This window comes from Danio rerio, chromosome 8 (assembly GCF_052040795.2).
Source record: "Danio rerio strain M-AB ecotype USA chromosome 8, GRCz13ab, whole genome shotgun sequence".
Lineage (NCBI taxonomy): Eukaryota > Metazoa > Chordata > Actinopteri > Cypriniformes > Danionidae > Danio > Danio rerio.
Genome location: NC_141028.1, coordinates 12715896 through 12728006, shown reverse-complemented (window position 1 = coordinate 12728006; position 12111 = coordinate 12715896). Strand labels below are relative to the sequence as shown.

Genomic DNA, 12111 nt, shown 5'->3' with positions numbered 1-12111 from the left:
ATAAGAAACTACAAGTTTTGCTTTGCTGCATGACATGTGGTTTTTACAGCCCCCAACTTTTCACTGCATTTGCTGTTGTGAAGGTTTGTGGCATTAAACCCCGAGCAGGAAATGTCACTGTTGCTGGGTTAGATCGTATCAAGGTTCATTTTAGAAATAACATGTAAACCATGATTAAAATACAGTAGCACAGACTGCATGTATGAACTCATGTTATTTAAAAAATATTTCACAAGTGCTGTTTTAATGGACAGAAGATTTTAGTTTTAATAATTAATTTTTAATAACAATTTTTTTTGTAGCAAAATTCAAATTTCTTGGTTATTAGTTTGAAGTGCAATTAAAAGGTTTGGCTAGATTTTTTTAGCTAGGTTATGTTAGGTTGTGTAGGCAAGCCATTATCTATGTTTCCATCCAAAATGCAAATTAAATTTATGCGCAAAAGAGGAATTTTGCATTAAAGATGTGTGATTAAAGTAGAGGTGTGAACCTATACTGGTCTCACGGTTCGGTTACGATTATCATGCCTTCGATTCGGTTAAATTCGATATCTCGATGCATTGACGGTGCTTTCTATACAGTATTATATTTTAGGGGGGAGGCTATAACAAGCTGTCTATATAAACACAGACACACAGCACCACACTGACTCTCATTAAGACACATACACAAACATAGACAGCACCAAACAAACAAACAAACAAACAAACACACACACACACACACACACACACACACACACACACACACACACACACACACACACACACACACACACACACACACACACACACACACACACACACACACACACACACACACACACACACACACACACAGACACACAGACACAGACACACAGACACAGACACACAGACACACACACAGACACACACACACACACACACTTAAGCCATCGCAACAGGGAGAGCTCGCGCTGAACGGAGCAGAAAAACGGAAAAAAAAGAAGCACTTTTCCGACGGTCCCTTACTGAGAGCTCCTTTCAGCGCGAGCTCTGCCGGCTAAACACATATTGCGAGGGCTTAAACGGAGCATTGACCGTAATGTGAAAACCGAGCGGAAAAAAAAAGAAAGACAGCTGTGAAACATAACCAGCTTTGTCTTTTTGTTGGAAACACACTTTAGATCTTTTTAGGGTAAGAGGTTTTTGAGTTAATGCCGTCAATAACTGAATGAGTGTCAGGAAAATCGAAAACAAAACCAACTGAACCGCGCTGGACTTCTGGATGTACAGCGCACTTAGCATATGCCTATGGCGCCTATGCAACGGGCTGGCCCTGAGTTGCCTGAGTGTTGTAAATACTCGCGTTCACCTCCCTCGCTACAGAGCGCAAAGGAGATAAATGACGTCAGTACATAATAACCGGTTATGATTATTACTGAACCGATACAGAATTGTCCGCGGCTGCATCGCGGTGCACCGAAGAAACAATTAATTTTGACACCCCTAGATTAAAGCAACATTCCCATCTAATGAGTCAAAGAGAACAAAATCGTCACTTAAATGGCGCCAAATATCAAAGTTAAAAACTGAATTTGCTGTGATAAGAGAAGCTGCGTGAATCTTTTCTTTATTTAATAAATGATTTGCACCTCAGAAGACAAGGTTTAAGACGCAGAGCACAGGCACTCTTGGTAATTAATAATATATAACACTAATACTGAAATGGTTAAGGTATTTTAGAATGACCAAAACAACATTTTTCCAATGTTTTACAATGTGCTCAGCCTGCTGGTTTATCCATTCACACATTTTTATCATCACATGATCTCTTATAAGAAAATCACATGACTTGTTTTAACGTGCATACTGGAATTGGTTCAGTAAAAGTGTTACCATCATTATGCTTCCAATTATGTGCATATGCTTTTTATAAGCATTTTCATGATGCTTACAAATTTATACTTGTGTATTATATTTAATCGTAGTTTTTTTGTACATATCTGAAATGTGCATAAAATTGGTGGATGGAAACATAGCTATTGAAAAACAGTGGTTTATTCTGTTGCCAATAGGAAATAAAATTTACAAGGGGCTAATAATACTGACTTCAAAAGTTGTTTAAAAAACTGCTTTTTTTACCACCAACATGAAAAAATAAGTTTTTCTCTAGAGGAAAAAAATATTACTGGAAATACTGTGAAAATGTTCTTGCTTACAGTGAAACATCACTTAACAAATATTTGAAAAGGAAGAAAAATTTCACAGGAAGGCTCACAATTTTCACTTTAACTCTATATAGTCTGGTTTATCTGGAATATCTTCAGATGTTTAAATGTTTCAGACACTACATACAATGTTAGATCGATCTTTTCAATTACAAAAGGACATTTAATATCTATCTTCCACTCTAAGCACGTGATTTCACTCAGTGAGAAACTCAAGTCAAACTGTGTAGATGTCGATCATATCGATTACCAAATCAGACCACAGTTACCAAACCCTAGTGAAGTGGAAGTTGAACTGATTTACTTCATTAATGTGATGTATTTCCTGCTGAAACAGAATATTGAATAGAAAAAAAGAGTTTTATATTATCAGTCTTCCTTGATTCCTCTCACTCGCACACTAAAAACCAAAGAAGTTGAGGTTACTCAAACCATTTGAGGAAATCAATTGCAAAAAGCCATTTTAGTTAAAAACTAATCCTAATAAGTACTGTGAACTTAATCCATTTGAGTAAATTAAACAATTTCAGCAAAGTAAACCCCAATAAATGAAGAGAACTCAAACCAACCGAGTACTGTAAAACCCAATAAGTTAAGACAACTCAAACCATTCGAGGAAACTGATCGTTACCAACCATTTGAGTTGAAAAACGAATCTATACGAGTACTGTAAACTTACTCTATTTCAGTTGAGGTAATGAGGTATTTAATTAACTTATTACTTAAACACTGAGATCAAAACTCTTTTTAAATGAGTAGAATTAACTTTCAGTCAATTTTACTTGCGCCTTCTTTTTCCTCTTGTCTCTCTTGTTTCTGTGTATTGCATTGCGTTGCGTTAAGAAAGAAACACCCTGGCTTAAATGTGTATTTTGTTGTTGCCCGAATTTGGGTGTTTCCATTTTCCATTGGTCCCATTTCTCATTTACGTTGTTTACGAGGCTTGGACGAAGTGGGCAGGTAAGCAGATCACATGACATACATTTTACAACACGTAGGACTACTCTTGTGTATAGTACATTAGGTTAGGGGCGAGCCCCACCCCTTGTACTTTTTGGATAGATAGAGTAGATAGTTAGGACTCGGAAGACTCTTCGCAAGTTGGTTATTTTGTTTCACATATTTAGTTAGTTAGATGTTTCTGGGGAGTTAGATATTGTTCGGGTTTTGTTCTTTTCATTTCTTTAGCGCCGCCCACGCCCCTTCTGCCAGCTCTCTTGTTTTTCCCCGCCTTTGTGTTTGTCCCAATATTTTATATATTGTAAATTGTATACTTTTGCATGACCTTCTTTTCTTTATTTTTGGTTAATTCATTATTTTTGTTCACCTTGGGTATTTAAAATAAAGTCACAATGTTTGGATCTAGTTTGGTTGCCTTTTGCACTTCGTTCACAGTTTGTATGAATTTATTTTAATTGTACATAAATATCAAACCCCATTTTCCCGTAGACCAACATCAGGGGTTTGTAACACATTTGATAAAGTTGACTGTTGGGTTTTACAGTGCAGAAAAATAAGAGCTGGAGAGTATTATTGATACTGTATAAAATGCAGGATTCCACACAATTCCATCCATGTTATCTCAACATAAATCGATTAAGTTAACTTAATTGTTTTTACAAATTTAACTGTAAAACATTAAAGTTGTCCCAAAGAATTGTGTTGTTTCAGCTCATTATAAATAAAGTAGTTTGAACAAAAAAAACCAAGCCCAAGCGTTCAAACTGACTTTATCAGAAAAAAAAAATATATATACACAATTCCAGAGTCGAGGCTATATTTTAGATTTGGATTAATGATGAACTTAAGCCAGCCTGTGTGATTTTTAATAGCCCTTTATGATTGCAGCTTGTTCGACTGTACAAACATGATTAACGTGTCATACTGTAAGACTTCAGTTGTCATAATGTCAGAACGTATGGAAATCAAGACATGTACGAGAAATGAACAAGCCTTCATGCATGTGTCTGAGTTTAATACCATCAATTGAAACAAAATGAAATTTAATTTAAGTCATACAATTATTTATTAGGTATGTAAGATGGTACCTAATAAATACACAGCATATTATTTCCCCATGTTGGAGGGAAAATGAGATCAGAACAGCCATTAAACTGTCTTCAAACCCGCTGAATTTAATATACATTTTTTTAGGAGCCAAAGCAGGGGCAAAATCGCACAGCTTGAAACAACAATATCTTTTTCTGTGCATACTGTGAACTTACATACATCTGAAGTATATCAATGTAAGTTAACAAAGTAAATAGTGTATTATTGGATTTCATGAAGACTTTAAAGGGGTTTATATATAATTCAGTAACCCTAGTCTTTATAGATGTTGTAAAGTGAACTGCAGCTAACAACTTTTTCCTCATGCCTGCACTCATTAAAATTAGTCTATAAGCCCTGGCCTCCTATTGACAACCTAGTTCAATCAGGGAAGGCCTTGTTCTGCTGAAAAGCTGTTCAAAACATTGTCAATAAAAGACAATTTTTATTTTCATCACTAGTTAATTTCTAGTTCAGCTGAACTCCAATCACTATAATACAAACGTGATTACAGGTCATTTAGGTCACCACTAATTACTTTTCTTTTCTTCTAGTCATAGTAAATAGTTATAGTAAATGTTTGATTGTTTCCAGTAACAAATTTTTTTGCCACTGAAACCAAGGGTTCTTTAACCTAGACGTTTGTTTTGGAACCTGACACATTTGCCCTTTAGCTCGATTCATTTAGGCATATGCGAAATCCACAATCCCGCTCTGATCCACACCAAAACAATCGGTTCGAGACTCGGTTGAAATGAACTCTGAAGCAGTTCGGTTGTAGTGAGAAAGCAATACGATCCAACAAACCAGGCTATATCACAGTGTATAATAGATATGTAATGGGCATATTTTTGGCTATAAGAAAAGAGAATGAGGAGTAGAGATATCATTCCTATTGGTAAAAGTGTGTTTTATGTCAAATACAAAAGTGAAAGCATGCTGTCTACTGAACTACACTACATTACAGGGTTCAACGCTATGGATTTTTTCTACTGGTCCGATCGGGCCAGTGGTTCAGATTTTTACTTGCCCTGCCAAAATTTTCACTGGCCTCACCAAAAAAGGGAGGTAAATAGCTATTTTTTTTGCCACATTTTAAATAATGTGTCAAAAATAAAGTCTGTGAATCTAGAATTTCAATACTTAAAATAAATTGTAAATAAAAGTGTTATGCAAACAAAAAGAGCAGTACAGAAAATGTTAAAAAAAGGGTGCTGACTTGTCAAACTGGCAGCAAACTGTGCAAAACATCACTTCATTTTTAATTTGTCGTGTTAGTCACATGTAAATGTCTACTTCCAACTGTTAGAAACAGAAATTTTCTTTTAGCCTTATAATTTAATGTTGCCGCCATGTTGCTGTTTCTTCGCTGTACTGGTTTTTACCAGGTTACAGAAAAAAAATATCATGTCAATCAGATAAGAGGAACTGGAAAGCAATATGGTGTTTACGACATCACAAAGAAGGTAGTGTTTACAAATTAAAAGCACAAACTTAAAATGCACGCAATTGACAAATAGTCACAGACAAATTAAATGTTAGTGACAAGGCAGCACTGTCCCAATCGGGCCAGTAATGATCCGGTCTACTGTCCCAAGTGTCTCTGAAGCTGGCCCTGGACCACCGGGTAGTTCTTATTGTTGAGCCTTGCATTACATTAATATTTTCCCAAAGTTGGGTTGGGTCTATTCTACGCAAGCTATGGTGACTTTCACCTTGATAGTTTTGCGTGGATGTATACATGACCAGTGAGCCGTCTGACAAAAAAGTGCACTTCTGAATCAAATCAGCAGGAGGCTTGATTTTAACTGAAGTTCGGCAGTGTCACTTTAACTCATGAACATTTCATTCATGCACCCGTGACAAACTGGGGTATTAGATGCAAATAAAGAGTAAGGACTGGTAAGAGAGTTATGGAGTTTAATAACGCATGGCAAATGGAAAGAAAATAAACTTCCGCATTTCATGATGTGCGAGTGTGTGTGTGCAGTCCTTTACTGACAGCCGCGTGTGTGGATCTTGTAGGATAAAATAAAATAGCCTTAACTTTAAAAATAGCATTAACTTTAGTTTAACTTGACTTCTGATATAGAATCGATATATATTTTACAACCATTGACTATTGAAATGAGGCTGTGTATGCTAAATTCTTACGTCTGATTTATATTTGATGATGACTATGTCTGTTGGTGTCATTATTCAAAATTAAAGTGCACCTATTCGCTTATATAATGTCTCATTTTAAATCATCATAAATTAAAATAACGACATATGACAGCTGAGCAGAATCCCGGAAATGAACCTAAAAATAAACTAAAACCAAACATTGTAACAATTTTAATCCGTTTCGGAACAAAACAATCGATCTAGAGGTCAAAGCACCCTAAAACTACAATAAGGTTGTATTTGTTTACGTGTCATAAACAACGTGGCTGTGTAAACTAGGGCTGTGCAATACTGAAGAAAAACGTGATATGCCATTTTTGATATTCAATACAATATTTAAATAAAATGTATAACCAACTTATGTTTCATATTATTTCAGGGAAAAGAAAGCATCACTACATTTGCTCAAAGTTAACGGTCATGTTTTACCTGAACAAATCTGACATTTTAACAATGTAAACAAACAAAAATAAATATCACCACCACTTCGCTCTACTGCTATAGTATCAATCAATATCAATCTTCAAAACTAAAAAAAAAACAGAGAGAGAGGAGTTAATTTTTGCTGTCTTGTGGCTTTTTTTTTAACATGACATGATTGCTTGGTCATCAGCTTCCATTCTAAAATCATAACAAATGTTTGGATACAAAAACCAGCAGGTCCACTCTGCTTGGTTTCAGAGATGAGCATTGACGTGTAACTACACTGCCTGAAGTGCTGAGAAGTCTTTTAGAGGGTGTGCCACTGGCAGGTATACAATATGTTATGTATTAAAACTATTAATTTATCATGATATACACATTTCAATATATTGTGCAGCCCTAATGTAAACTAATAATGAGTTGTCTCGCACAAAGCAATTGTTTTGCTTCTTAAGTCCTTACTGTATCACCAGGAGCCAGTTATTTTTTTTTTTACTTGTATATTTTTTTCAATCTTAAAATATCACTAGCTGTTGACTGACTTCCAGGTTATGAATCACCAAGGCCCACAGTTCCAGCAACAAAAAAAAAAATCTCCTACATGGGGTAAAGTATTTTTAAAGGTGAACTAAGCTATTAACTGCACTTATATCAGTTGTAGCTATACAAGTACTGTAACTTCAAAATAATTATTTACTAGATTTGTTTTAACTTCACTCAGTATCCTATTATTGACAAGTAACTTTTCTATGTAACTCTTTATTTAAGATGGCCTTGTTACACATTTCATGTACTTATACTAAATTAATTAGATTTAATTATGTACAATGACATGCCACTAACCCTAAAACGAACCCACATTTTACCCCAAACCACATGTTTAATTGCATGTAGTTATTTCTTAGTTAAATGAATAGTTACACTAAGGATACCTTAAAATAAAGTGTAACCCAATTTCATTTTTACAGTAATGAACTGCAAGTTTTAGACACTAAAATAAACATTTGGGTCTGTTAACATGAACTAAAACACTTCTAAAGCGTTTGTTATCCTAATTAAAATCATTTTTAAGATTAATTTATAAAGCAAAGGTTGTATATGTCTCCTGAGCTAAACATTTCTAAACTAACTTTATCAAAGATATATAAATAACATTTGCTACCAACTATTTTGGATTTGCTTGTGATATTCTTAAGTACTTATATCCGGGAAACTATTAACCCTTTCATTATAAATAACTAAAGAACACGTATGGTATTCTTGCAAGCCAATACTGGGTAAAGTGACTAGACGCAAACTATTATTACTGACTAACAGAATGAAAGGGATAGTTTACACAAAAATGAAAATGTCATCATTTACTCACCCTTCACTTATCACAAACATGTTTGAGTTTCTTTTTTCTGTTGAACACAAAAGTAGTTATTTAAAAAATGTCAGAAACCCGTAAGCATCAACTTTCATAGTATGTGCTTTTCCTATTATGGAAGTCAATGTTTACAGGTTTCTTACATTTCTCAAAATATCTTCTTTTGTATTCAACAAAAAAAGGACACACGCCAATATTCAATAAATTACAATGAACATGCACAATATTAATATCATGGGTGCTTTAAAATACAGTAAATAGTTATTTATTATTTAAACTTTATTTAGGTTCACTAGGCAAGTTATTGTATAACGATGGTTTGTTCTGTAGTCCATCGAAAAAAAATTGCCTAAAGGGGCTAATAATTTTGTCCTTGAAATGGTGTTTAAAAAATGAAAACTGCTTTTATTCTAGTCGAAATAAAACAAATAAGGCTTTCTCCAGAAGAAAAAAAAATTATTATCGGGCATGCTGTGACAATTTCCTTGCTCTGATAAACATCATTTGGGAAATAAAAAAAAAAAAAGATAAATAAATTCAAAGGGGGGCTGACTTCATCAGTATATAGGCCTTTTGTTAGATAAATCATTAATAACATGCCTAATCATGTATTAAAATCAAGTCATAATTGTTTTATTAAATGGGATAATTAACTAATAAAATTCAGGCTTTTTAATATTGTGACTACTTTAATTTTAATTCAGAAATTAATTATTTAAAGGATAATTAATTAACCTAAAAATTAACTCAATTATGATTACTTTTTGTTTTTTAAAGTAATGCCTTAATTTACTTGTTACCAGAGTATATAACGTTACAGGAATCAGAGAGTGAAATTCAATACTTTTTTAAGACTCTGTGCATACATTTTACATCTTATAACCACTTTTCAACCGGAAACACTGGCGAGATTTTAACTTACAGTATATTTACTAAAAATAATGTAAGAAATGAATCCAAAACTAAAACATTATTCATTTATTGAATATCCAGCTAATTCAGCAGGTTGGCACCTATAGGACTGCAGAAATAATGGTCACCTTGGTTACTGCAGTAAACAAAGCAGAACGATGTCATACACAGCATCCAGATATTCACAGATGTAATTCAGGCCAGCTTTCGCATACAGCTATTCAATGCATAATCAAAAATGAAATAAAATGTAATACCTTGCAAAATAGCATTTAAGACCTTTTAATAATTTTTAAAGGCTCTAATTTTCTCTACCAATATTTATTAACTTTTAATACTTTTTAAGACTACGCAGACACCCTGGTTACTTAGAAAAGTAATATTATTATGTAACTTGCATTACTTGAAATGTGTTACCCCCAACACTGGTGCTAATGTTATTCTGAAGTCATACTTAAATGTAATTTCCGACCAAATACTCAAAGTAGCGTGCTAAGCAATTTTAACACTATAACAACACAAGTTGTCACTGAAAGAATGTGCTAACAAAAAACCAACTTTACCTCAATCTATGATGATGACTTTCTCTACTGCGAAACTAGAAATGTGAAAAGGGTCCATATCGTGATAATACCGTATACCATGATAAACATTTTAACAATTAAATCGCAACAGCAAAATGTAGTCTAATACCACCAGAAGTGAATGAACTATCCCTACCTTTTTGAATGAACTATCCCTACCAAATCACTATTAGCCTGCTACTAACAAATCACTATTTAGTTGAAAGCAATAATTGTGAACACAGCTTGCCACACAGCGTCCTACTTCATGTGGCAACCTGTTGAGAGACACCTCAAGCGTCTATACCTGTCTGCCAGAAACTCACCAAACGCTGCCATACGCTCCCGTTCCAATCTGCTTTAAGCAAACGTACTTTGCCGGGACTTCCCATACCGTACTGTTGATCTCCTCACGAATAAATTCCACCCGAGACTCCATTTAGCGACGAAGGAAAACAGGCAGAAAGCAAAACCGTCACTGCGCGCACTGCGACTCCTACGCTATATTCTGCATTCGCGCTCCGAAAGGTCACTGCGTAGGAACGATTCAGTCTCACGACAAAATAAAGCTGCCGTTTATCTGCTCGTGTGTACCGCGGGGCGGCCGCGGAATCGATGCGTTAAATCGCAAGCCATTGAAAGTTTGAAACGCTCGCCGTGATCCAACGACTCGCTGTGATCTGTCTGACTGTGTGACGTCTTGATGCCCCGAACACGCCCACTTTCAGTCTTAAACAACTGCCGCTTTGATTGACACACTGGCGCATACTTTAATGTAAACACACATACACACAACATTGCAGATTCATGTTGTCTTGTAAAAACAAAAATAAATGTTCTAAATGTGCACAACTGAAATATGATGATGATCAATTTTCCTTTTATAGGAACTGATTTTCATCTGTATTGTATTTATTCATTATAGGATTAACATCTTGGGATATACCATCTCATTTTCAAGGGGGTCCCACAAATAATTGAAATCACGTAATAAGAACACGACAAAAACAAAACATAAATTACATAACATCAATAAAACAACAACAAACTACAAAACATAAACATCAACAAAAGTACACTGTAAAAAAATCCTGGTTGCCTTAAACTTTTAAGCTGAATCAAATGAACCGTATGAGTCCACTGAACTTATGTTAAACTGACTAATTAAATTACAAATTAAGTTAAAACATGATTAACCTAGTTTAATAAGTTACAATGAACTAAAATTAAATGCTGTCATGACTAATTGTTCAATTTTTTTTAGCGTATACATACATACATACATACACTCACCGGCCACTTTATTAGGTACACGAGTCCAACTGCTTGTTAACGCAAATTTCTAATCAGCCAATGACCTGGAAGCAACTCAATGCACTTACGCATGTAGGTTGAGACCATCTGCTGCAGTTTAAACTGAGCATCAGAATGGGGAAAAAGGGTGATTTAAGTGACTTTGAACGTGGCATGGTTGTTGGTGCCAGACAGGCTGGTCTGAGTATTTCAGAAATTGCTGATCTACTGGGATTTTCATGAACAACCATCTCTAGGGTTTACAGAGAATGGTCTGAATAAGAGAAAATATCCAGTGAGCGGCAGTTCTGTAAGTGCAAATGCCATACTGATGCCAGAGGTCAGAGGAGAATGGCCAGACTGGTTCCAGGGAATAGAAAGGCAACAGTAACTCAAATAATCACTTATTACAAACAAGGTCTGCAGAAGAGCATCTCTGAACGCACAACATGTCCAACCTTGAGGCGGATGGGCTACAGCAGCAAAAGACCACACCGGGTCCCACTCCTGTCAGCTAACGGCATGAAACTGAGGCTAGAATTGGCAAAGGCTGATCAAAATTGCACAACAGAAGACTGGAAAAATCTTGCCTGGTCTGATGAGTCTCGATTTCTGCTGTGACATTCAGATGGTAGGATCAGAATTTGGCGTCAACAACACGAAAGCATGGATCCAATCCTGCCCTGTGTCAACGGTGAGAAGCAGTAAATAATAACTTGACGTCTAGTTGACCATTTGATATCAGAAGTGTCTTAAATGAATGGCAAAGGCCTCCAGATTACACTTATTTTACCAAAATAAAATATGATTTTGAATTATTTAATTAGGAAAGTAAGGTCTGACTTTGCTTAGACAAAAGTCTTGTCACTTAAGAGAAATAATGTACAGTATATGTACCAACATCTCTGCAATGACTCAAGAAACTTACTAATAAAGTCATCTGGAATGGCAAAGAAAGCCCAGGACTGAGTTCATCAAGACTCTTTGGATTCATCTTCAATGCCTCTTCCATCATCTTATCCCAGACATGCTCAATAATGTTCATGCCTGGTGACTGGGCTGGCCAATTCTGGAGCACCTTGGTCATTACTTTCAGGAACTTTGATGTGGAGGCTGAAGTATGAGAAGGAGCGCTATCCTGCTAA

The 12111-nt window shown here is 35.3% G+C and overlaps 1 protein-coding gene across 4 annotated transcripts in view; it reads right to left on the bottom strand.

The window, feature by feature from the left end:
* The window catches only part of mapk13 (mitogen-activated protein kinase 13), a 34456-nt gene extending 24086 nt beyond the window's left edge, over window positions 1-10370 (bottom strand). For all 4 annotated transcript variants that reach the window (XR_015497643.1, XR_015497644.1, XR_015497645.1 and 1 more), the window contains exon 1: window positions 10000-10370. Coding sequence is in view for 1 of the 4 variants with exons in the window: in XM_087264420.1 (XP_087120546.1) it covers window positions 10000-10112 (113 nt within the window). In the remaining 3 variants the exon portion in view is untranslated. The remainder of the gene's footprint in view (window positions 1-9999) is intronic.
* Window positions 10371-12111: the final 1741 nt, after the last annotated feature.